Source organism: Lissotriton helveticus, chromosome 7, assembly GCF_964261635.1.
Source record: "Lissotriton helveticus chromosome 7, aLisHel1.1, whole genome shotgun sequence".
Lineage (NCBI taxonomy): Eukaryota > Metazoa > Chordata > Amphibia > Caudata > Salamandridae > Lissotriton > Lissotriton helveticus.
In genome coordinates this window covers 1,321,394,376-1,321,421,122 of record NC_136068.1, presented here as the reverse complement: position 1 = coordinate 1,321,421,122, position 26,747 = coordinate 1,321,394,376, and the positions used below count along the sequence as shown (strand labels likewise).

At 44.8% G+C, this 26,747-nt stretch overlaps 1 protein-coding gene across 1 annotated transcript in view; it reads right to left on the bottom strand.

The window, feature by feature from the left end:
• The window catches only part of SEC14L1 (SEC14 like lipid binding 1), a 527,341-nt gene that overhangs the window by 354,530 nt on the left and 146,064 nt on the right, over window positions 1–26,747 (bottom strand). Inside the window, exons 4-5 of the mRNA XM_078654623.1 lie at window positions 3,733–3,882; window positions 3,514–3,645 (exon numbers count right to left, since the gene is read on the bottom strand). Coding sequence (XP_078510749.1) covers window positions 3,514–3,645; window positions 3,733–3,882 — 282 coding nt within the window. The remainder of the gene's footprint in view (window positions 1–3,513; window positions 3,646–3,732; window positions 3,883–26,747) is intronic.

The window sequence follows — 26,747 nt, the reverse complement described above, 5'->3', positions numbered from 1 at the left end:
AGTCGTCTCCCTACCTCAGCTCATCTAAGAGTACCAAAACTACCCATGTAAGATCCCACTCAGCTTTTTTGAGTGCATTCTGTCACTACTTAGGAATTTCCTTTGGAATGGTAAAGCAACACGAATAACAATAGCTAAGTGCTGCAATCACCATTTGATAGGTGGTAAGCTGTCCAGGGATATTATTGAGCAGTACACTTAATAGTGTCAAAAGACTGGCTGCATGCCCCTGTATTTAGCTCCGCCTTCACCACTGAAAAACGGGCAATAGGAAACACTCATTGCTAGCATTAGCTGAACAGGGGTGCCGTAACAAGATACCTTCCATCAATGACGAAATTTGTCCTGGAGATCTGGAGTGCAACAATTAAGGGACTTGGTATGGCACAACAGTCTAAGGAAACCTCATTGTAGGAGGGAACCACGCTTCATGAGGCTCCTGCCCTGGAGGGCTTTTAGGGATGTAATGTCTGTTGTCCACATTAACTTATTCCTCAGCTTTCAGTAATCTTAAGATATGCATAAACAACAATTATTTAGATGTTTACAGCTCTGCTATGCTTCGCACCACCATATTACGGACTTAAGCGTGTCTCTGACTTTAATAAGGTTGAAGCCAAGCTCTTAATGGGGGATATGGTAAAAGAAATCTTGCCTTTGCACCGCTCTTTGATTACTAACACAGTGGATACTTTAGTCTTGCTCAGATCTGCCTGGGAGAGAGATGTTTGCAAGACAAAAGAGGAGGAATAGAAAGAGGCTAGAATGATTCCCATAGGGAGGTCATTACTACTCAGTTTGGAATAATTCACTTGGCAGTCCTCCACAGGTTCTACATCAACCACCATAAGCTTTGGCGCTTTTGCAAGTTCCCATCTCCTGTATGCAATATGGGAAAGGCCCTGGAAACTTCCTCCACACCACATGGTCATGGCCTGGCACTGCAGCATTTCTGGCAGGGCGTACTGATCACTGTTTGAGGGGTCCTGAGCTGTTGCTTAGACAGGAACCCAAATTCATTCTCCTCCACATAACAGCTGGCATTGACACTAACAGAAAAAAGACTGTCATCTTAAACATAAGCTTTATGATTGCCAAGCGGGAGACTGCAAGAAAATGGAGAAGTGAGCATCCTACAAAACCTGATCAGTGGGCCTGGGGATGGACAGCTTCATAGTGCTAGATATGACAGCCTACGAAACCCGTGGATGCCTGAACAAACACATTAGGATATGGGGGATCAGCTGGAGTACAGAGGCATAGTCCTAGACCCCAAAAAGAGATGATGGCAGTACTAGGAGCACGTTAATTGTTTTACATAAACCACAATGCGTAGGCATGCTAATGCTGAAGCCATCAGCCGATTGCTTTGTTTTGGCTGTCGTTAGTTCCATGATGTGGTTACTGTAACACATTCTAGTTGTGAGGCGAATTGAGACTTGAGATAAAGGGGAATATGTACATTTTGGAATGTCAACAAATGCCAATAAACTTCTTTAATAAAACAAACAATAAGAAATTCCAGATCCTGTTGTCTGGAATATTTCTTTTGAAATCTTGAAGTGACTACTTTAACAGTTTGGGATGTTAACACTTGCCTTCAGCAATCTCTAGAGGTCATGGAGATGCTCATGGATGAACATTTTCAAGTATGATAAATACCAATGTCCAAGGTTTTCCTTATGAGATATTCAGCTTATCTGCCCCTCTCACTAGAAAATCATGGAAAGTTGCTATATCCTCCACTTGCAAGGTTCCTATAGGAGAGGCAGAAGGCGAAGTCTGGATATAAGAAGAATAACATCTGTTCCTAGATGTTGAAGGAGACTTAGATCACAATGATAAGCTTTTCCTTTTAAGTTCAACTGGAAATCTAGGGCTTCTAGATGGTGACATTGGAGCTTCATGTGGTGTTGCAGATATAGTATTTACTGGAGGTATAGGCCTACTTCCCAAATGTGCTATAGATGTTTGTCTTGACACCATTCTTGGTTTCGGGCTAAAATGTGGCACTCTAACAATGGTATGGTGCATTTTTATAGAGGAAGATGTAACTTGAGAGACCAAAGGAGACTGCACTGGGTCCTTAAATTGAATCACATAAACTTGGTATATTTAGCAGTCGTGACACATCTTATTAAGAGAGCCTCAGTCTATTTTTTAGCCATAGGTGTAAACAGAGACCGTGCCAGCGTTAGATTTGACCTGTGAGTCATAGGAGGAGAGGTCAGTGTTAGTGAATGGAATAAAGCCATCGACTGGACAGAATGAATGGAAGGCCCAGGTGAAGTGGAGAAAGTCTAGAATGTTTTGACATTGATGGAACCTGTGTCGACTGGTACTTCTTACATGACTACAACTGTTGTCTGTGCTTATTTGAAGGTGGAGGATTCACTGTCGACTCATGGTCTGTCACCCTCGAATTCTCAATGCCGACGGTATGTCAACAGCGATGACCATTCCCTAGACTGTGAAGATGTCAGTGCCGAACCGGTTGACACCGAATGTGAACGAAGTCTGCAATGGTTGTTATTTCTGCTCGCCTTTCTTCCTCCTCTTCACAGATGTTCCAATCTTCTTGAAGTTTAGGTAATCTGGGGCGTGGAGGGTAGCTACCTGGATGATATTCTCCTCTTATCACCATCATGGATTCAAGCTTCCTCCTGACCCGGCTGCCTTCTCTACCTTTAATGAACTTTTGGACAATTTCTGGGAGGACTTGCATTCCTTGGTTGAATTAGAAGATGGTAATCACACCCCACAGGCTTTGTGTGGGTTAAAGATTGCCTTTTTCTTCTACAGGAGGGGCACTTTAAGAAGAGTGAAGGCATTTTGAAAGAAAATTAGAAGATCCCTTCAGAAAAGCAGTTCTGTTTGATAGGTGCCATCTACAGCCATTGAGTAAAGCTGCAAAAAAGGTTTCTAGAGAAAAAACTCTCTAAAACATAGAGGTGTTAAAACCTTCAGGTGTTCTAGGACCCTTTTTTCACAAACTGGAAAAAATGAACTGACTACAGGATGCAATTTCAATAAGATGCATTCTGGGTAGTGAAAGCTCCTGGATTTGTAAAAGGGACAGTCTTATTTCATAGCTTTATGAAGAAAGACTATTAAGCTGCATTTTTACCCCAATAATGGACAGATTTTACTTGTTTTTACATTTCATATTACACAATGTAGTTTTAAATGCACTGTTTAAAGCATACATCATTCTACGTTTCAGAAAAAGCTTGCCTTGGTGGATAGACAGGGTTCTGAAGGGTGCTGCACCTCATGTGGGCAATGGCCGGCTGTGCACATAATTACAGGGACAAATATTGAATCTGAAGTGTTCCGGAGTCCAGGGACACAGCAGGGACTCATTTCAAGGTCTATAACTATCCAGATTCTGTTATGCAGGAGGTTCGTTTTTGTACGGTAACCCCATTTACAACTAAACAGGTCTACGAAGAGAAAGAATCAGTGCTCAAATACATTCAAAGGCCTGACTGCCACTCCAAACCCAGAACTTACAGTATAGCAGCAGTGTTCATTGATTACAACCCTGCTGGAGAAGGTCTCATTGCGGGCCTCAATGTGCAAAGTGCGCTCTCTCTTGTTGAGAGAGTTCTTCTGGATGAAGTAAACAAAATCCACCCCGGCAATCTGAAATATAGAAAGAACGCCAGTGTCATTCCAGAAGCACAAAAAGGAAAGCTGCGCATTAAATGACGCGATCCCAAGAGTAATTACCTTCTTCAAAAGCCTTGGTGCATCCACATCTAGCTTGCAACGCCGCTCCACGACATAGACTGCGCCGTCCTCGCTTTTAACTTCACTGGCGATGTCACTAGCTACAAACATGGGGATCAACGGGCAGGTTGGGAAACGCCTTTCATAGGCCTAAAACAAGAAAAAGGGGGGTTTGTTAAGATTCAGTGTTATTTATGCACAATCAATCTCAGACTTATGTTTTAGAAGGCACTAATGCATGAAAACAGAAATGCTTAGTATGGAAAGTAAACAACTGTAATACTGCACAACAATAAAGGATAAACTGAGAAGTAAAGATAAGGAAGAAGCTATAATACAAACCGATTAACAATCAGTCTCATGTCGAAACCCAACTACTAAGCTGCAGTCTGACAACTGATGCATGGAAATGGAATGATTTGCACCCCCCTCCTCCAGAGACAGAAAGCATTTAACACAATACTGAGTCTCTATGGGAAAACTCAATCCTGCTGATGCATCCAGGCACCCTGTAGCCGTACGTCTAAGAAGCACACCCATCAAGCATACGACAGAGTGTACAATTAGATGGGGTTTTGTTTCTATTCTCATCTAATATTTTCTACATGCATAGTGTTTGCCACACAGATGTTTGCCAATGAACTTAGGAAATTGAATAATACAAAATGATGAGGCCATAGGCAAAATTTGGTGAGTGGCTACTAAAATGTCACATAGGTTGGTTGTCTCACACATGCATTTGTGTGAGTGGGAGTACACCTTGAGCCCTCTCTGCACTGCTGGGGCACATTGTTTCCCCTCCGACATTTAGCTGCGGACTAAGTATACAGCAGGAAAAACGAGATTTATGTCCTTGAAAGACCGTCTACTGTAACTATATCGATTTTGTATTTTTTGAGGATATGCAAGTCATGCTATAATGTAATGAGTATTTGTTAATAAAAAGATTTACAAAAAAAATAATAATAATTGTACAGCAGGAAATTGTGGATACAGCCGGTATATTGGCTAACAGATTGTTGCCCCAAATCTCCCTCACAGGGCAATCTATTTGGTGGAGCAAAGGTAATTTCTGACCAATATAATCCTCCACAAACTACCTGGTGAAGTATCCAGTCGCAACTGTCTAGGTATTCTGGACGTCAATCAGGTTCCTTGTGAGAGCACATTTTCCACTTCCAGTCAAGGATGAAGTAAAATAAATGGTTTATAGCTTAATGTCAGAGCAGATTATCTTCTCCCAACACATCTCCATGGGTTTGCAATTGAAAAACAGAGCAAGGAGAAGGAAGTCGGGTAGTCATATAGATGGATGACATAAAATGATTATTTCTTTGGCCGCAGGCCCCATTCAAAATTGAGAACAAAATCCAGTCTCTCTTTCATTCTTATCTAAGCACCTAGTCACTTAGTAATTTGTGCACTAAATTGCTGAAAGATATCTCATAAGCTTTCCTAAGCAAGTTGTAAAATTTGCTCCAGAGTTCACAGATTAGAACATCCATGCAAGATAGTGGACTGCACCATTTGCACTTTGGTGCAGGCATGGGTAACCTTCCAGGAAGACCTTTACATTCAGCATGTTGTCCTTGGTCCAATCCACATCAAATGTATATTATGTTTAAAGATATGACCCCAATGCACTGTCTACCAATCATTTAATCATAAAACGGAGCACAAAAAAAACATACTAGTAGGCATAAAAGATCCAGGCATGAAGCCAAACTCCAATAATCAAGTAACATTTCTAAATGTATCTGTCCGGACACATGTTGGTCATTAGTGGAAAAAAACTAGTCAAAATGTTATAGCCTTTGGCCTGGGACGTGTACTCCACCGTCTAATGTCCCAAAGAAATAATATGAATTAAATTGGACCCAACTATCATTTCCTTGGGTCATATTGCTTTTGAAAGAGAAGTAGTAAGAAAATAGGATCAGCAACGCAACATAAATCTGCACTATTAGAACAAATATACTGAGATTTAAGTTGTAGACAGAAGTTTAGTAAACAATGCATTTCTGAAATTCTGTTAGACAACATCCTGGCCTGTACCTTACAATGCCAACAAGACAGTTTTACAGAATTTATAACCATCCTCATTAATGAGTCATTCATAGAAGGGCTGATGCCATTATGTTTACAGCAATGTCTCTAGTCTAAGTCTTAAAGCCAATTCACAGCCATCAGCATCCCACATTTCCACTCCACAAACACTTTTTTAATAAATCATCTATGTGTTTAAAATGTCAGACGGAAAACATTTAATACTATACAACACCTCCATTCTCCTGGCAAAGCTAAACTACGATGCCCTTTTATGCTCAAGCTGATTACAAACTGCAAAAATGTAACAGCTTCCTAAACAACTGGTCCCAAAAGAGTAGTCAAAATACATGCATTTATTTATGAACATACTTTATTTATCTGCAGAATCCCCATTTTCATCGAACCTTTTAAACAGATACATGATCCATTTGAAAAGGTTCTAAATGAACATGTATTAAATGCAGAGGGCATAGAATTACATAGGAGGACTTCAAGAGAGCTGAATCATTTGATACACTCTCAAGCTATCTAAAAAGGGTAATTACAGTAATATTAAATAGTCATCTCCACCTCATCCTGAAACACTATGAAAAAATGGAAATCCCTCTCAAACAGTTCATACTTGGATTTACTACTTTAACAGTTTATATTTGCCATCTCGTCAAAATACAGGGAGGATAAGGGAGTATCAAGACTTGTTCTCAAGAAGTGACATCATGGCTCACTGGCATACACAACACTCCGCTGGCTCCATGTGGATAGCCTGTGTGGGCTGTCAAACTTTTGATCTAAACTGGCATAGCACTGGTAGCCTTGAGGAAAGGTACGTTTTCAAAATCATTCTTGAAATGTATACTACTGAGTTAGTGTTAGTGGCAGTACACAAGTTTAAACTTCTTTCGAAGGGCACAAGGTGCTGCCCCTTTCCAAAATTATATTAAAGCAATTCATCACCCATGTAAATTAGTCAGGTAATCATTATCTGCTTTTCCTTTCCAATAAAGATGTGAAATGCATCTAAGTACAGTTACTTACTCCAAGTAACAATAGAAATAGACAAGAAACAGGAGACAGAGTAGGAGAAGAAAAAAGGAGAAAATAGGAAAACAAGCGAAACAAGGAAGGAACGAGGGAGAACAGAGGAGAACAGAGGAGCATAGGGTAGCAAAAGGAAGAACAGTGGAAAATGAGAGGGTAAAGAGAAGTAAGGGTCTTAAAAGAAGTAGGGGCACTCAAAAACGGTAGGGGGACTTAAAATAAGGAGAGGAAGCTTGAGCCTAACTTTTTGCCTACGCTGTAAATGGCTGCAAACCCAAAGCGTGGACCCCAGTCCAGTATTTTTAGCCGTCAATAATTTCATGCAAGTGGAACCTAAAGAATTACAGCACACACAAAAGCAGACTCTTGTAACAAAAAAGAAACAAGTCTGTACTATGATTGTATAGGCCAGGGCTGGAGTACACTCCATAAAAAACTTCAACATTTCTTCTCCATTTCTGCTCAGATTATCAAGTGTCTTCTCATCCTCTTTTTCTGCAACATCTACTCACACCCACTCCCTTAATAAAGTCACACCTCAGCCTCTACTTATTTCCTAATACACACTTCTTCCATTTCCACCTCTGCATCCACTCTTTTTTCTAATTTGTAAAATCAAATAAAAAAGGAGTTACAATGTTCACTTAAATTAAAGAAAAACTAGAGGATTCCAGAATAGTTTGTGTGCACAACTTTGAACTGTGTGCTTTTTCATGGTTTGTCTCTCTGGTCAACTAAGGGCAGTGGTGAGTTACAGACATAGCAAATGGAATTGTGTGGCAATGGAGGAACACATTATGCAGGAGTTGTTAACTAAATTAATAGGCATAGAAACTCAAGGTATGCTGCAATTATGTTGTGTCTCTGTCCATTAAAAAATTGCTTTTGAAAACAGTATAACAGACATGTCATTGTTATTATGTGCGTCTTCGTTAGGAGAAACATCAGGATTCAAAACTAAGGACAAAGAGGCAAAAAATGTTTTTTTAATACAATCTTAGTGCCCCACTGAAACAATTGCTTCTTTGAAACCAACGTTTAATGTGCACACGAACTTTTGTCTAAAGTAAAATAAAAAATGAAAAAAAAAAAAAGAAATACCTTTTTTACCCACCATGTTTGAATCACATTCATGGATCTAAGGTTTGTAATTTCGGCTGCAGGCAAAAGCCCTCCCTCCTCCGAAATCATCAATTGGGGATGTTCACACCATCAGAGCAACACAGTCACATCTTTTTATATATACAATCAACTGATTAAGTGACCAGATAACAGGTTAAACAGTTAAGTGTCCGGCGTAGCACAGCACATTATGTGCTGCAATCTTAATCACTTTTGGAGATATTACAATTTTCATATGAATTTAGGTCAAGTGAAAAAAAACGGATAGAGACCACAGATTCAGATTAAATAGAGGAAGTTTACCAATAACAGATTATTTCTCTTCTACTTTTCTCCTTTTTGTTGACACGTCATCCTTCCCATCTTCCCTTTTTCCTTGCCAAAATTACCATTCATGATTATCCCACTTGCCTCCCTCCCTCTTTCTTCCTTTTTCTTTCCTTCATTCCCTCTCATCTCTTTTCTTTTCTTCCTTCCTTGTGCTCCTTTTTACTCAACCCCATTTCAATTCCTTCTAAAGATACCCTCAAAGCAGAGAACACTACCAATACAAAGGTAAGCATGAAAGGGCCATCTTTTAAAAATATATTTTACTAACTCGAGAGAAAGATCCCAATGATGCACCTGCTGCAGATACCTGTATGAAGTAACAGGGTTCATAGGTTTGAAAACTGATGGGGCAGACTTTTATTCTTCAAGGTCACTAAAACATTTACAACAGACGTAGCTTAATTATATCAACATCAGTTTTCTTACAATTCACTCTTCAGCATGCGATACTCAAATGTTCCTTATGTCCTAATGGTGCATTGCACAAACTGAACCATCACTTGCAAAACCATTCTCTCTCAACAATAAGCTCACTAGCGCAGCTTTTACAAGCAATATATTTCAAAATAAGTTAAACAGTGGCTTGTTGACAACAAAGAAGCCCGCCCAGAAAGTGTACAAGCAATCCTGAGGGCTTCTTGGTAAATCCATTCCAGGAAGCAGTGTCTGCAGACTAGAGGGAGAAAGATCAGTGAAAATGATTATGAATTATAAGGCGAGGTGAGCGGCATTGTGGGGCAGTGCGCTGAAAGCTACATGAAGCCTCCTTTTTTTAAGGGAAAACTTTAGGTCTAGAAAGCTACTGCGTTACAGGAGCAGCGGTAAGAGACACAATACTGAGTGCAATACGCTGCATTGGCAGTAGGTAGCGAGAAGACCTACACCTGGATGAAGCATGAGGACAAGGTCATTCCACTGTGATACCAAAAGCTTTGTCTTCTGCCTCACAGTAATACTGCAGTCTTCTAACTCCCAAACAAACTGCTAGACCTTTGTGAATGTTCCAGCATTCTCGCCAGCATGAGTCACTGCCGGTAGGCTGCTGGTTATTCTTTCAGGAAGAGGCTATTCCGGTCTCTGGAAAAATGATTGTTGATGAGGAGTTCGATTTTAGTGGAAAAGTACATCTTGGCATGCTGTATCTCAATCAGACTTTTTCAAAGAAGTACATGATGCACAATCAATTAAAACTCATTGATGCATCAATTTGTTTTAGACATGGGTGGCTATGGGAGGGCTATATTTAGCTCTTCATGTATTAGACATATCATATGGCATATATGTAAATAAGCAAAGTGTAATGCATTATTTTTCCAATAGAGAAGCCTCCAGTGAGTCATGATGCCTTTCCACTTCCTCAACAATGCAAGTAAGAAGAATTTCACTCCCATGGCTTATGCCACATGGGATTCTCTTTTGTAGAAATTATAAGCAAAGGTATTTAACCACAACAAGCACAGTTGGGTTAAATCACAGCATAAGAGAAAACATCAGGGAATATATGGATTTTAATATGTAAAGATATTTATAATAGAAACCGTGAGACTGTAAGCAGTGTTTTCTCTCTTTTTATCAGGTCTAAGCTATTGTTTCCTAGAATCTTGGGGTAGACTTTGGTTCCGCCCCTTTCATGACTGGATGGGATTGTTGACCATCTCTGTTAAATGTTCCCGATCCAATGGCTTTCCTCCCCATTCTTGGGGTTGTCAGGAGTATTTTGGTCTTGTTTTGTTCAGACTTGACCAACTGGATATCCTTCTACAACTTATTTGAGATATTTTTAGTATTTTATTCACAAAACCTCATCAGAGTGGATGTTTCCTTACTCTCCCTCTGTTTAGATTGAACCTGCTGGCAGTGTGCATGCACGGTCGCTTGTCAAAGACCATTGTAGCTATCAAAAATATTTTTAAAAAATCAAAAAAGGGGTTTTAAGCCTGACAATTACTTATCATTCATTGGCATCCTTATGGCTTTTCTCTGCTGCCTTCTAATGCGGCAGCATTTGCAGGGCATCATTTACGACGTGCCTTCCTGGTGTTTGTGTGGAGCTTGCACGAAGTACTGATTGATTTAACTTAAATGTAGTCTATCTGCTGAAACCATTGTAAATTGAGGTTCTACTTTTTTTGTGCATTTTTATATAGTGCAAACCTGACCTGACTGGAAAGTATTGGGCGCTTTTCATGAGCATCAGTTTCATTTCACAAGTTCACATTAGTTTTTTTATGCCGGGAGATTACGTGATTTGCCCAGAATCACAGGATGTTGAAGTGCTGTTTTTTTTTTTTCTTCGACCGAACACGTTTTTTGTTCAGCCGAAGCCCTCCATTGTTGAGACATTAAAACACCACTGTGGGTGGGCTTCAGGCAGTGCTGTTTTCAGTCAGTAGCAGTAAACACACCACCCGTGTATTTATGCTGTTCCCATTACAAATCCGGACATGGAAACTGCAGTTGCACTGGCCGAAAGACAGGAGGGTCGCTGGGAGGAACTCTGTTGGTAGAACAAGCTGCATCTATGTGACCTGGGCATTTCATGCAGTTACAAATCTTATCACAAATGTGGCCTATTTACATGTTCCACAGTAGCTACTGCTGCTTTGCTCCAATCGATCACACTCCAATCTACCCTAATCAACCGCTCTTTGACTCTCTCTTCCCCACTCTACCACACCCCACTCTATCCCACTTTCCTCTACCCCAATCTACTCCACTTCATTTCTACCCCAATCCACCCAAATCCAGTCCACCCTACTCCACACCACTCTACTAAAAGAACAAGTTACTTACCTTCGGTAACGATATATCTGTAAGAAACAGTAGTTAGTATTAGATTCCTTACCTTAGAATATCCCCAGGCGTCAGTCTGGATCCGGAAACTTTTGCGTAGCAGTACCCCTGCGCGTCGGTAGGCGTCGTCTGCAGGCGTCCCCTGCGGCTCCGCGTCGTCGGCGTCGTGCGCCGTGATGACGTCGCTGGAGTATATAGACGCCGCCTCCGCGCGCTGACGTCAGTTCTTTGCACACAGCTTTTCCGCGCCAGAACACGCAGAGCCATGTGAGAACTAACACTGGTGCCATTTGAAACTAGGGCCCTGAAAGGGATGTCCTTAACCCTAGGTATCAGTTCGCAGAACGGGGAGGATGGGCGGGGCGGTAAGGAATCTAATACTAACTACTGTTTCTTACAGATATATCGTTACCGAAGGTAAGTAACTTGTTCATCTGAAAGAAACAGGTTAGTATTAGATTCCTTACCTTAGAATAGATACCCCAGCAATACCAACCCCGGAGGTGGGTCTGCGAACCAATACAACCTACACCAGAAAGTCCTGGAGGAACGAACGGCCAAAGAAGCCGTCCCTCCGGACTTGACTGTCCAGGCAGTAGTGCCTCGCAAAGGTGTGCAGCGAGGCCCACGTAGCCGCCTGGCAAATGTCCTGCAAGGGGACTCCCCGGCCCAGGGCAGTAGAAGCCGCCGTAGCCCGAGTGGAATGGGCCCTCAGCCCAACAGGAGGCTCCTTCCGAGCCAAAGAGTAGCATGCTTTGATGCACAGGACGACCCACCGAGAGATGGTTCGTTTCTGTACCGCCCTTCCCTTCTTCTCACCCACGTAGCCAACAAACAGTTGGTCATCCACCCGGAACTGGCGTGTGCGATCCATGTAAAATGAAAGCGCACGTTTTGGGTCCAGACGATGGAGCCGCTCTTCATCCTTTGAAGGATGCGGGGGCGGGAAGAAGGAGGGCAAGGTGATGGACTGCCCAATGTGAAAAGCAGAGACTACCTTGGGCAGGAAAGAAGGTCTAGTCCGAAGAACCACCTTGTCAGGATGAACAGACAGGAAAGGAGGTTTAACAGAAAGAGCCTGGAGCTCACTCACTCTCCTGGCAGAGGTGATGGCAACCAGGAAGGCCGTCTTTAAAGTGAGAAGACGGAGAGGACAGGAATGAAGGGGCTCAAAGGGAGCACACATCAGGAATGTCAGAACCAGGTTCAAGTCCCACTGAGGCATCACGAACGGAGCAGGTGGATACATGTGCGTGATGCCCTTTAAGAATCTTAACACAATAGGGGACTTGAATAAAGATGGCTGATCAGGTAGCCTCAAGAAGGCGGAAAGGGCAGAAAGATAGCCCTTGATAGTGCCCAGAGCAGAGCCCTGCTGGGCAAGGGAAAGAAGGAAGAGGAGAACCTCAGACAGAGGGGCAGAAAGGGGATCCACAGCCTTTGCTGTGCACCATGCCACAAATCTGTTCCACCGGCAGGCGTATACCGACTTTGTGGAGGGACGCCTGGCTGCCAGAATTACATCACAGACCTCAGGAGGCAAGTCAAATGGCCTCAACTGTCGCCGCTCAATCTCCAAGCATGGAGGTGGAGACTGGACAGGTTCGGGTGGAGGACCGTCCCCTGCTGCTGCGACAGAAGGTCCTCCTGAAGGGGCAGGCGGATCGAGGGACCGACTGTCATGCTGAGTAGCTCGGGATACCAGTATCTTCGAGCCCAGTCCGGAGCCACAAGGATAACTTGGGCCCGGTCGCGCCTGATCTTCTTCAGCACTCTGGGCAGAAGTGGAATAGGCGGAAAGGCGTACAACAGACCGCAACTTCACTCGCGCCGAAAGGCGTCGCCGAGCGAGTGCCGTCTTGGAAACTCCAACGCGCAGAACTGATGACATTGCGCGTTCTCTTCTGTGGCGAATAGATCTAACCAAGGCTCTCCCCATTGCTGAAAGAGGCCTCTCGCCACGTCCGAGTTCAGACGCCATTCGTGATCCACCGAGCACCGACGGCTGAGTTCGTCCGCCCTGGCGTTCAGAGAACCTGCCAGGTGTTGAACCGCCAGAGTCACGCCCTGACGTTCCAGCCATTGCCAGAGACGCAGAGCCTCCTGGCAAAGGGTCCACGACCCCACACCGCCCTGTTTGTTGCAGTACCACATGGCGGTGGTGTTGTCCGTGAACACCTGCACTACACTCCGGTTGACAAAGGGGAGGAATGCCTTCAGTGCTAGGCGAATCGCCCGCAGCTCCAACATGTTGATATGGAGCCGGGACTCCGCCGGAGACCAGATGCCTCTGATCTCTGCCTCTCCCAAGTGGCCTCCCCAGCCCTGGAGGGACGCGTCCGTCACAACTACGTGCTCCGGTTGGGGAAGGGAGAGGGATCTGCCTCTGACCCAATCGCGGTCCGTAAGCCACCACTGCAACTGTCTCGCAGTGCCCTCCGAGATCAGGACATGGTCGGACAGGTTGCCCTGATGCTGGGCCCACTGAAACTTCAGGTCCCACTGCAGAGCCCGCATCCGCCATCTGGCGTGATGCACCAGAAGGATGCAGGAGGCCATCAGCCCCAGAAGCCGCAGCGTCAACCTGACCGAAACCCGGGATAACGGCTGAAAGATGGGAATCAGAGCCTGAATATCCCGGACCCGCCGTTCCGGAGGATAAACCCGAAACTGCGCCGAGTCGAGAACCGCTCCGATGAAAAGGAGCTTTTGAGAGGGACACAGGTGTGATTTCGGCACGTTGATGGAAAACCCCAGCTCGTGCAGGAGGTCTGCCGTCATCTGGAGGTGGTGGACGACTGTCTGGGGCGAGCCCGCCTTCAACAACCAGTCGTCGAGGTAGGGGAAGACTGAAACCCCTAACCGGCGCAGATGAGCTGCGACCACCGCCATCACTTTCGTGAACACCCGTGGGGCGCTGGTAAGGCCGAATGGGAGCACGATAAACTGAAAGTGCTCGTGGCCTACCGTGAACCGCAGGTAACGCCGGTGGGCCGGCAGGACGGGGATGTGAAAATACGCATCCTGCAAGTCCAACGCTACCATCCAGTCTTGTGGGTCTAGAGCAGCCAAGACCTGAGCCAAAGTCAACATCTTGAACTTCTCCTTCCGGAGGAAGCCGTTGACGTTCCGTAGGTCCAAGATAGGACGCAGGCCTCCTTTGTCCTTCTTGGGCACCAGAAAGTAGTGGGAGTAGCAACCACACCCTACTTCTGGCCCAGGAACGCGCTCGATGGCCCCCTTGGCCAAGAGGGCCGTAACTTCCTCCTGCAGAAGTGTCAAGTGGTCCCCCGACACACGGTGGTTCTGCGGTGGCATGGCTGGAGGAGTGGACTCGAAGGGGAGGGAGTAGCCCCTTCGAACGAGCTGCAGCACCCACCTGTCCGATGTAATCGCGCGCCAGCGGGAGTGGTGATGGCGAACCCTGCCACCCACTGGCGTCACGTGAGCCCGAAAGCTCGGACTAGGAAGACTTGGAGGCTGCAGCGGGGGGAGGTGTGGACTGACCTCGCTGCTGCCCTCTACCGCCACCACGGCGGAATCCACGGCCGCCACCGCGCTGGGGAGCGTTCTGCGGCGCGTGGCTGGCAGCACGTGTGGGACCGCCCCTTCCTTGGCCACGAAAGGGGCGAAACGAACCCGTCTGCTGGCGCTGGGTCGAAAGACCCAAGGACTTGGCCGTGACCCTGGAGTCCTTGAAGCGCTCCAGCGCGTGGTCCGCCTTGTCACCAAACAGGCGACTGCCATCAAATGGCATGTCCATGAGGGCATTCTGGACGTCCGGTGAGAAGTTGGCAGATCTCAGCCAAGCATGGCGCCGAATCGCCACAGTCGTGGACATAGCCCGTCCCAGCGAGTCGGTCGTGTCAAGACCACACCGGATCGAGTACCTCGCCGCATCCCGGCCCTCAACCAAGGCCTGGTTGAGCTTGTCCCGCACTTCCTGCGGGCATTGCGGCAAACACTCCGCGACCGTATCCCACAGGGAGTGGGTGTAGCGGCCCAAGAGGCATGCGGTATTACAAGACCGCAGTCCAGCGCTCAAAGAGGAAAAGACCTTTTTCCCAAATTGGTCATACCGCTTTGATTCCCGATCGGGCGGGGCCGATGGAAATGCGGACTGCGAAGTGGAGGCCTGGATCACCAGACTCTCCGGGGAGGGATGGGTGGAGAGGAAGGCAGGGTCGTCCGAACACGGACGGTGACGCCTGGCAACGTTCCGGTCAACCGGTGCACCGGAAGCGGGCCTAGACCAGGTGCCCAAAAGGACATCCGTCAGAGCCTCATTAAACGGCAGCAGAGGCTCCTGAGGGCATGACTGCGGTTTAAACACTTCGGTCAGAATGTTTGGTTTGACCTTAGCGACGGGGAGCTCAAGGCCCAAGGTCTTGGCAGCCCTCAGCAGGACCACCGAATAGGCAGCCCCCGCCTCAGACGCCACAGGGGTCGGCGAGACAAACCCAGGGTTGGGCGACTCGTCCAGACCACTGGCATCACCCAAGTCACCTACCCAGTCCACATCATACTGGCAGGCACGGGATAAAGGGTCCTCAGACCCCTCCCAACCCTCTCCATACTCGTCCTCATCGCCGTAGTCTGGGTCGACGATATAGACTTCGGGGTCAATGGGCCCCATCGGCGCCGGATCCGGCGTCGGACGACGCCGGTCCGACTCCGCGTCAGGAGTCAGAGGGGGAATGGGGGTGGCGCCGCGCGGCGCCGGGGACCCGACGCCGGCCGGAACCGACGGCGGAGTCACTGCGCAGCGCGGAGGCGGTACCACGGGTTGGCCCAAAGGAACCGACGCCGGAGAGGCCGGTAGACCAGCCGGCGACGAACCTGAGGGGCCCAGCGGCGCCGGGGCCGGAGCCACCGGCGGCGTCGAGGCAGGAGCACCCGAACCGCTCGGGCCCCCAGACGGGACCGACGGGCCCGCAGGCGCCGTAGGCCCCGCCGGAGGAGACCTCGCCCTCATAGCCATGAGGAACTCCTCAATCTCCTCGCGCGACGCGCCTTTCCCCAGGGACCGACGGGTATGGGGTAGACGGCGCCGACGACCCACGCGGGGCCGCGGGGGTGGGGCCACCCGAGCCCCCGGCCGCATCACGCGGGCGTCGGGGGGAGTCGGGGGTGCGATGACGACGCCCCGACCTCTTGTGATGCTTACCTGACGAACCGGAGGAATGGTGGCGACTCCCGGAGCACTCATGGCGGCTCCGCGATCGTTCCCTCGACCGCTCCCTCGACCTCCGACCGGACCGGGACCGCTCTCGACGCGGGGCCGACACTCGGAGCTCGAGAAGCTTGCGGGACCGCTCCCGCCTAGCTTTACCAGTCAAGGCCCGACAGTCGACGCAGGACTCCACGTCGTGGTCTGCGCCCAGACACCGGAGGCAGAGTCGATGGTGGTCGGTGACCGACATCAGGCGGTCGCACTCGTCGCAACTCTTAAACCCAGGCATCCTACCGGCACCGTAGAAAGATTTAAAGTTAACAAACACTTGGTCAAAAGACCGGAGTACTGCTCTTCGGATCTGCGCTAACTGGCGCGGAAAAAAGAAGAACTGACGTCAGCGCGCGGAGGCGGCGTCTATATACTCCAGCGACGTCATCACGGCGCACGACGCCGACGACGCGGAGCCGCAGGGGACGCCTGCAGACGACGCCTACCGACGCGCAGGGGTACTGCTACGCAAATGTTTCCGGATCCAGACTGACGCCTGGGGATATTCTAAGGTAAGGAATCTAATACTAACCTGTTTCTTTCAGATTTGCCCCATGCCTCTCTATCCAATCTACCCCACACCACGCTACCCCATCTACCTCACTCTAGCCCACTCTACCCCGATCTACCCCACTATGTCCCACTACACCCCATTCCACTCCACCCCAATCAACTCTACCCCAATCTACCCCACTACACCATAATCTACCCCACTTCACCACTATCTACCCCACTCCCTTCTACCCAGATTTACCACACTCTATCCCACTCCACCGTATTGTTATCTACTGAACTCTAATATACCGCACTCCATTCCAATGTACCCACTCCACTCGAACTCTAACCTACCCCAATTTACCCCACCTCAATCCACCTTACTCTACCCCAGTCCAATCAACATGACTCCAATTTACCTCACCCTAATCTACCCACTACAATCTACCCCATCCAACCCCTCTCCTCTCTAACAAATGCATCCCACTCCACCCTACCCTAATCTCCTCTGCCCCAATCCATCCCACTCTACCATAATCGACCCCACACACTGCTACCCCAATCTACCCCACCCAAGCTACCCCATTCTACCCCACCCAAGTAACCCTAATCTACCCCACCCAAGCTATCCCCCAATCTTCCCCACTCCACTTTACCCCAAACTACCCACTCCACTCTATCCCAATTTACCCCAGTCTACCACACTCATTCTGCACTAAGATACAGCACTAGATTCTACCCCATCTGCCCCACTCCGAGGTATCCCAATCTGCCCCACTATACCCCACTGCAGTCTACTCAAATCTACCCCACCCCACTCTACCTCACTTCACTCTACCCCACATTCTCTCCAATACAATATACTTCAATCTACCCCATTCAACTCCAATCAACCCCACCCCACCCCAATCCACCCCACTCCAATCCACTCCAATCCAATCCACCCCACCCCAATCCGCCCTACCCCACCCCAATCCACCCCACTACAATCCACCCCATTCTACTTGACCCCACTCAACTACAATCTACCCCACTACAATCTACCTCACTTTACCTCCACAACAATCTACACCCTCTTCCCAGTCTACCACGCTCTACCCAATCTACTCCACCCCACCAACGTTTAGCCATACTGAACAGCAGCCACGCTGCTGTACACATAGAAACAACACATTGCCAAAGCCAATATCTCGCACATAGGCAAGGACTATTGGCTTTGCCAATGCTCGATATCCTATTTCCTCTGCCTCAGTGTTGCTTTTCAAAATAAGCTTTACTTTAAACTAAATAATTTGATCACTGTACACCTGCAAGGAATGTGAAAATTATATTTTATTAGGAGAGGTGCTCCAAGTAATGTTTACCAGCTATAATGTTCACTACATATCATGTACCTGTTATGTCTAGCTATAAATCACCCCTTACCCCAAGAACTGCACACAACTTCACATAATGTCACAGATGACAGATGTATGCATGCATGTATATGGTATTTCTATAGTGCAAACCTAGTCAGAAGGCAACTGTGCACTCTACAGGGTCACATGACAACTGGCAACGCCAATGATATCACATATTGCATCACTAATGTATCAACTTTTGCCGTTGTCCAACTGGCTCAGCAGCAACAGCCTTGCTTCAAAGCCTTGTTTTTGTTTTTAGGACTTGCCTGCTGACAGCGCATGTGCCTTCACTGCAAGACTTATTAACTAGAAGGGGATTGGAGACCACCCATTACTTATCTTTTGCTGGCTTCACTGTCACTTTTATTTGTTACCTCTTGATTGGCTAGCACTTGCCAATGTCACTTCCTGTTCTTTTGTTTGGACCATAGATCAAGTTCTGATTGATTTAGTTTAAATAGTGTCCTTCAGTTGTCCATCCTCTGCTAATATTTTTTTATTCTTCCCACCCTTGCTGCCTCTTTCCCTCTCACCCGCTACTAAATTTTACCCTTACACCACCCACCCGTTGTCCATGTTGCTTCCTCCTTCCCATTCTCCTGTTGTCTGTGTTGCCCTTTCCAACCCACTATAAGGGGAAAAAAAGCACTATGACACAACTAGTGCTGGCTGCGACACACAGCATTTTTCTACTAACTTTTAGCCATGCAGCACAGCCACGCAGTTGTACAACACGATTAAGACATTAGCAAAGCATAGGTGGGACCTATTGAATTTACCAATGCTTATTTTACTTTGCTCATGCTGCTCATTTGTCATTCACAGTTAGCAATTTTTGGGCTGATACAAAGTATTATTTCCAAAATTCGAGATAAATGTTAGCTCGTATGGAAGATTTTTCAGATTTCTTTGAGGACCGACTAAAGTTTGTAATTTGGGTGTAAAACGTTTAGGGCCGGGTAAGTTCTTCAGCTCCAAAATGTGTTAATTGACAGAAGCTATTGGGCTACAAACGAAATAGCAAAATGAACCAAGCGTAGGAGTCCCCACTGATATGCTGGAGAACAAAATCATTAATGAATCGTGCAGTATTAACTTGAACATCAACATTGTTATTTTTTAACACCACCTTCACTCTGACCTTTTACTGTCAAGCTTTGCCTGAGGCACTAGTAAGACATTGGTAGATACCGACCTCGTTTAATTGTGTGACCTTGGTACTTGGGTTGTTAGAATCTTCCTCTAGATGCGAAATTATCTCTCAATTTTACTAAATGCACAAAAACTGGGTCATGAGCTTGGCTAGAGAAAACCGAGAATCATGCGACAGAGGTGACTGGTCCCCATTACTACAGTTCCAGCAGCCTCAATACACTGTCACTAAGTCAATAGGTCTCAGATTTAAAAGACTGAGCTACTGGTTTTGCCAATTGCGCTGGCACATGGATGGTTGACAATGTTGCAAAAGATTTCTTATTAAAGGTACCCATTCCAAGATGGCGGGCGCTGTGCACACATGCGTCAGGATACATGCACATGTATACATCATGAAACATGAGTGTTCAAGAATCATTAAGCATGGAGGACATTTTTTATTTAAATCTCCAACATTGCAGCTGGGTATGTTACAACAGTAAATTAAAATGTTTAAAAAAAGCAGAGAGTGGTGCAGTAGAATTTTAAAAAATGAATCCCATTAGTATGGCATGGAAGGGTACAACTCGAGCTCCTTCAAGTATGGCATGGAAGGGTACAAGTCGCCCAAGTAGAACACGCAGAATGAAATGCTCCTAGACAGGACAAACAAGAAAATAAAGAGGAAAGCCACTGTATCAAGAAAAGGCAACTGAGAAAAACAAAGTCATAAAATCAGAAGCACAGGTTAATTCAAAGTCCAAATTAAGTATATGTTATGTATGAGAAACAAGAAGTCTATTTGCAAACAGCTATCGCTGTCTGTAGCGAAAACCTAAAAGGGCCCTGCTTTACAAAAGACTATGCATGGGTCACATGACAGTGGGTGAAAGGATACTGGAGAATCTATTGCCAAAATCAACTGCTTGAAGGTTTTGGGGATTTCAGAGCTGCGGAATGCTTTAAGTTCCATGCTTGATGCTGAGGATGCACCTCATGGATGGCCTGCAAGCTAAGATGTATGCAGACATTTAAATGTACACATTGTTATGGTGATCTACTATTTGATTTAGTTTGTTTGACACTATTATTTCATACTGAACCATGTACTCCTGGCACAGTTTGATACTTAATACATTGGGCGCTCTGTACACACGTTTGTATTCGAATATGTATCATAATGTGCTTATTATGAGCTAAAATTAAATACAAATGGTTTAAAAAAAAGAATGTTTTGGGGAGTGAAGCAGATGCATAAATTAAAGATTTTACATACTTTGTTAGAAATTAACTTGCAAACACATGTAACGTTCATGGATGGCAAGTATGCCAGCACTATACTTTTTATGTTTTAGGTTTTTTGACAGCTATAAGGGACTATTCAAAAACTAAAAGGGGCAGGGCAGCAACACTCATGAATAAGAGGTAAGCTACTAAAAAGAAAAAAACTATGAAAAGAAAAAGCTAAACAAAAAAAGCGGAATCACGCCTTTACAGGTTAAGTTATTAAAAGGACAGAATCTGATACTTCCTATTCATTTTCCAATTATCCAGACTATGAATAAATCTAAAACTACAAGGACAAGACACTTATTTGGCAATGCATCTCGGTCTCCAAAAGCGGCACTTGCAGCTATTTTGGGTACCAAACCAAGCAATTCCTTTATTCACAAGCCCCGACCAACAAAGCGCTCTACTATGCACCTCTGTTATAAAAATCAGCACTACCTACTATAGACTATATAGTGGGATAAAAATAATATTAACATGCTGAATAAATTGATGGTTCTACTCCTACTCGAGGGCATAGTAAATATCTGATGATACATCTTCATAATGGATAGGGTATAAGCAGTGTTTAATTTGTAACGTGCCAGCACCGCTCCCAAATGTTGGGTTTGGCAAATCCCAAGGATATATAATATTGAATTCACCTTGTGCTTTTTTCTTCCAGCAACATATTCTTCCTGTCTCTATCTCATGCTTGCAGATTATTTTCACCCCTTAGTCAGTTTTCCGTGTTTTTCTTCCTCCTCCTTTCACCATCTGCTGCCTTCTCCTTTCTTGTTCTAGGTCAAAGTCTGATGATTAAAAATGAGCCCCAATTCCCCAAAAAGAACACCGGTGGGCGCCATATGCACCCATCAGCTCAAATTAATCGCTGAGTACAAATGCTTATACTCTGCTGCTTGGAAGGACACTTCTACAGACCACAGAGAGCCGTGCATTCAGAGAGATAAGCAAAAGAAATAAGATCTCAACTCCTTTTGCTCTTCCTGTCATTCGTCCTAATATACCGCACATTGCCTATCGCTGCCATTAGGGTGGAAGGGTAATTACATACGGTTAGCAGGTATAGTGCAGCAGAAAGAACCAGCCCACCACAACTCTCCCAGTTGAAAATGATGCCCGAGACTCCACCAACACAAAGCAGAAAATCTAACAGTCCATCTCCAGTTGACCAGCAAGCATTAGCCCAGCTAACCAGACACAGGTAAAAACCATGCACTGAGCTAACTGGTGCTGTTTAGGATTGAATAAATGTGCTACCCAAAGCGTCATGGAAGATTGCTAAGAAACCCTTGTACATGCTTGTCACGTTTTAACAATGCTATTGTCCTAAAAATATTAAAAATACACCATTGGTCATTAGAAGTCCCAAAGATTTCCTGGAGGGAACACGCACTCTCACATGCCTGTAAAGTGATATTTAAATTCTACCCTCTTTTGAACAAAGCTACTGGCATCGGGCAAACATTAGTTCTAAATTTACTCAAAGATTCCACTGAAGAGAGTAAAAAAAAACACAGTAAAATGGTCTTTATCTCTTTATAGGTATTGGCCAATGTATGTGTTTAAATGTGTTTTAAAGTGCACAAATCACCAATACCAAATTTCGTTCAGGAAATATATAGCAACCCCCTATCAAGTTTTCACCAATATTTCTAACCTAATGTGATGCAAAGTGCACCATTTGTCATTATGTGCTCCTAAAGAATCCTTTAAGTAAATATAGCAAACCTGTCAACATTTTTCATAGTACTCTCTTCCAGCCAATGTGCTTTTAAATTCACAATCTGCTATTCATTTTCAAAAGTGCACTGGAAAGAACCTCTCTGTACATTGCTTATGAAATCCAGCCATGTCAGTTAACCTATCATTAATAATATGAAGTTCACTACTGTTGTACAACTACAGGTTGCAGTCATTTCATCCAAAAATGTATGCCATCTAGGTACATTATGGTACTATTTCATCTGATCTAAAACGTTTCTCACTGCCCACAAAAGAATGTAGACCTCTGCACTAAAGTACCCAATATCGGACGATTACTTGATACAACGAGCAAATTATTAGCTCAGAGTTTGCTAAACTCAGCAAATAAAAAGGGTAAACTCTCATCACTTTATGTGGAAGAAGCATTTAACATGCTAGGAGAGTATACGGTCTCATACGAGCTCTCTTTTCGAAGGTCTGGAATAGGCACATATTGGGATGATGAAGAACAAACGTAAATTAGACCGACAAGGTTATGCTAATGTTCCATCAGTTGTTATTTCTCTAATAGTTTTCTTTTGGCATTAGAAAAGAGAAAACAAATGATAACGGCCAAACACACAGATGTTAAGGGCTTATAAAAAAGTGTGGTCATCAAGGACTATCACCGGATAGAACAATGTACAGCTGAGCAGTGATTGCACAATATTCACTCTTCTATAAAATGTAAGGTCATAAAACACATCTGTGGCGAGAACCAGAGCGTTGGACCTTGTTTGTACCTTTTTAGTCCCCCCCAAAGAAAATGTGGGCTATGATAGTGAACAACAACATAGTGTATGTCACCCTGTGCCTTGAATTCAACCCTCTCTATCAATGGCAGTTGATGACGTGATCTAAATACAGGCATGCTATGTACTGTTGGGGCTGAGCAATCTTTTTTCTTTTTTTAAACAGTATTATTATTACCTTCTATGGACAGGGTGGGATGGACACTGACTGACAATTGGTCTGTAGCGACTGCATAACATGCCACATAATTCCAATATGTAAATCCACTCCACACCACACAAATCCACAACTAACAATTCCAATCCAACCCACATAATTCCACACCACATCACATCTATCCAGTCCAGTCCAGTCCAGTCCATAAGACATTGGTAATAGAGCTATTGGCGTTGTAAATGACAATGTCTAACTCTTGCAAAAGCGAGGCCTATTGGTTTTGCCAATGCTTTTTTATTATTTTGTTACCCGATTTTAAACATTTGGGTGCCCTTTTGTGTTTTTTAAATTCTTCTTATTTTTTACTAAACTGGTTTGGGAATTGGTTTGTGTTGCGGTTACTCCTTGACCTTAACACACATTTCCCCAGGTAACCGCCTGTTGCTTGTGCCACAGCTACAAATGACATTTATTACGTTGGTAGGGGAATCCTTCCTCCCAAATAAATAACACAAATTCTGAAAAGAAAACATTTGATTCTGAGTCTTAGTGTATATCTGTGTTATTGGATGAGTAGAACTTATTTTCAGTGCTCCTTTCAGACACGAACATTTTTGCAAATGGTTTTCATGAAAAAGGTGAAAGTAACTACAAGGTACTCAAATGTGGTTAGATGGAACCTTATTTTGGCAAGTAGCCCATTCCACACAAACACAAAGTCGATGCTTCCAGTAATAGGGCATCAATTGACAGATAACCATGATCACAGAATAAGTGGCACAAAATATCACCAGAAAATACAAGGGCATAAGAGACCTTGACGAACAGAACAGGACCAGTAAGAACATTCCAAAGGGAGGCATTGCATGCTGTCCTCCACTGGAGGAGGAGTTCCTGAGCCATGCACAACCAATGAAGTCTACACGTCTATACAATCTCCCTGGTAGCTAGGTTTGAGAGACCCACTTCCTAGTCTGCCCCCATTATTTTCCATTCACTTGATCATTCAACCCCGTCATTCATTTTCAGACTCTACTCTGCAACATTAGTAGTCCATATTAGTTCCATACCAGTGAACAGCATTACCCAACAGTTCAAAACTTCGCTAGGAATGTGAAAATGTACTTTGCTCCTCCCTGACACCTGAAGGTAACTGCACTCAAAGCTACACTATTCATCCAGTTCCCGCACTGCATACATCATACTTTCTTTTGCTTTGGAAAGTAACTCCTCTCTCTACCTACTCTTTAGAAGAGCATGATCCACCACCAGGCTCCAAGGTCTTTTCATCTAACCAAGGCATACCTGCTACAGAAGACCAGACGATAATTCTAAATGTCTTTTGCCACTGATATCTGGGTCTTCAGGACTTCGCTTAAATCTTGCCAAAATCACACCATTATTTAAACGAACATGCTCTGTACCACTTATCATTTTAGTCACACCACCCTTCTATGGACTCAGGGAATAGCTTAGTTGAAATCTTAAAATAGACTTCCTGAGGCTATACCACTATTATACCACAAGCAAGTGAAAAATGTCCAGCATTAGTGGACTCTGCATTCACTACCCACACATCTCTGGCAGACACATCAGCGCTAAGATATCTATTGCTTACAAATAATTTTGGGACCAAAACTAGTCATTTCGAAATGAGAAGTGAACAAAAAGACCGCTGATTATGGTCCCAGAAGGCAAGCAGGAGCTAAAAAACAACCGGCTTAAAAGTGCTAATTTAAAAAAAGACTGCTATATTCAAACAAAGAGTAAACCAGGTGAGCTTCATCAGTGTGACATTAACCCTATGCTATTACACTTAATGAAGAGGGCTGCGTTGTAAGGAGGATTGTTCATGCTTTGTTGAAAACCCTGACTCAGAAAAGCAAGGGTCACACACTGTGATCCACAGCTCCAGGAATGCAGCCGTGCACCCATAAAAGACCTCGAAGGCTGAGCGCTCATTTTAAGTGGAGGAGGTATGTTATGCCAGCAGACGCTCTGTTCTGTTCCCTATTGTTTTTTCGGTTCCATCGTCACATGAGACATAAGGAGCAAGTTATTTGTGCGAATTTTTGCTGTGTAGGATTCACTGACTATTTATAAATATTTAAAGAAAAAACAGGGCATGGGAGCCAAATGCAAGCATGCATTAATTTCTGCACAAGTACTTTGTTTTTGCCTGACAGAAGGCGGTCAGAGCAGCAGAAAGAACAAAGCAGGAATACTGCCTCACAGACAGGATTTGAAGCACAGCAGCAGACTGCTTGCAGGGAAAAATTGGCATTTGAGGGTACATATTGTCTAAAATCTTCTTCAAGAAAGCATTAGTAAGTTTACACACTGAAAGCACTATCAAACCAGAGTTCTACTTTAGACAATGTATTCATTTTTTAACATTGAAAGATTCGGGTTGTCTCGAGATTTTTCAGGGGCATATCCCTTCAGATTTCCTCCACTTTATTGCTGCACTACCAGAAAAACACAAGAGAAGATGGGCATTGCAAATAATAAATAAGATATGTCCTACCTCTTCACAAGGGGTGTGTCACTCACTAATAGTGAGTCAATGACAGAATAAGACTTGCACTGCTGGGAATCAAATGCTTCCTACAATAAAATTCATAGAAGATACAAAAAAGGTAACAGAAATAATATGATAAAAATGAAACACCTTACCCCCTGACGCACCGGACCACGAAACTCCACTTATTCCAGCAAGCAGCTCTCAAAACTGCCACTGAGCCTCTGCACATCACACTAAAGTCAACAATCTAATCCTAATGCACAAACTTGGCCTGTTGCTTCTGACCCACTACTGCATTATTGGTACAAGGGATTAGCCTTGATGGATAGACTAGGCTGGATAGCAGGTGGTGTATCCCTCGACGACAAAGCTATCACCTCCTGCTCCCTGGTTAATACTCAGGCATACAGTACATTCCAATTTCTATGCTAAAATGGGGCCTGAAATCAGATTCGATTCAGTAACGTCGCTGAGGCTCTCCGCGTGTTGTGTACTCATACTCTGGGTTTCTCCAGCTGATGCAAATGGACAATAGAAGCATATTTCTACAGTGCTCTCCAGATGATCCATGCGATGGCTAAGTAGCTTATCCAATCCTATATCAGCTCCTTTTTAATACTTCTACCTTTGATTTCGTCATCAAATTCAGGACTACAAATCCCAGAACTCAAAAAGAAAACAAGCATTTACAATGCAATGGTTTCGTCTTTGTTAAAGTTAGAGCTATTGGCATTGCTCATGACATTATTTTTGGTTTTAAAACATATAAATAAATGACATTGTCATTTACAATGCCAATAGCTTAATCTCTCGCAAATGCGAGACCTATTGCATTTGCACCCACACACACAGAGAGCCACACACAGAGCCACACGTACCCACACACACACACAGAGCCACACATACACACATACACACACACACACACACACACAGAGCCACACACAGAGCCACACGC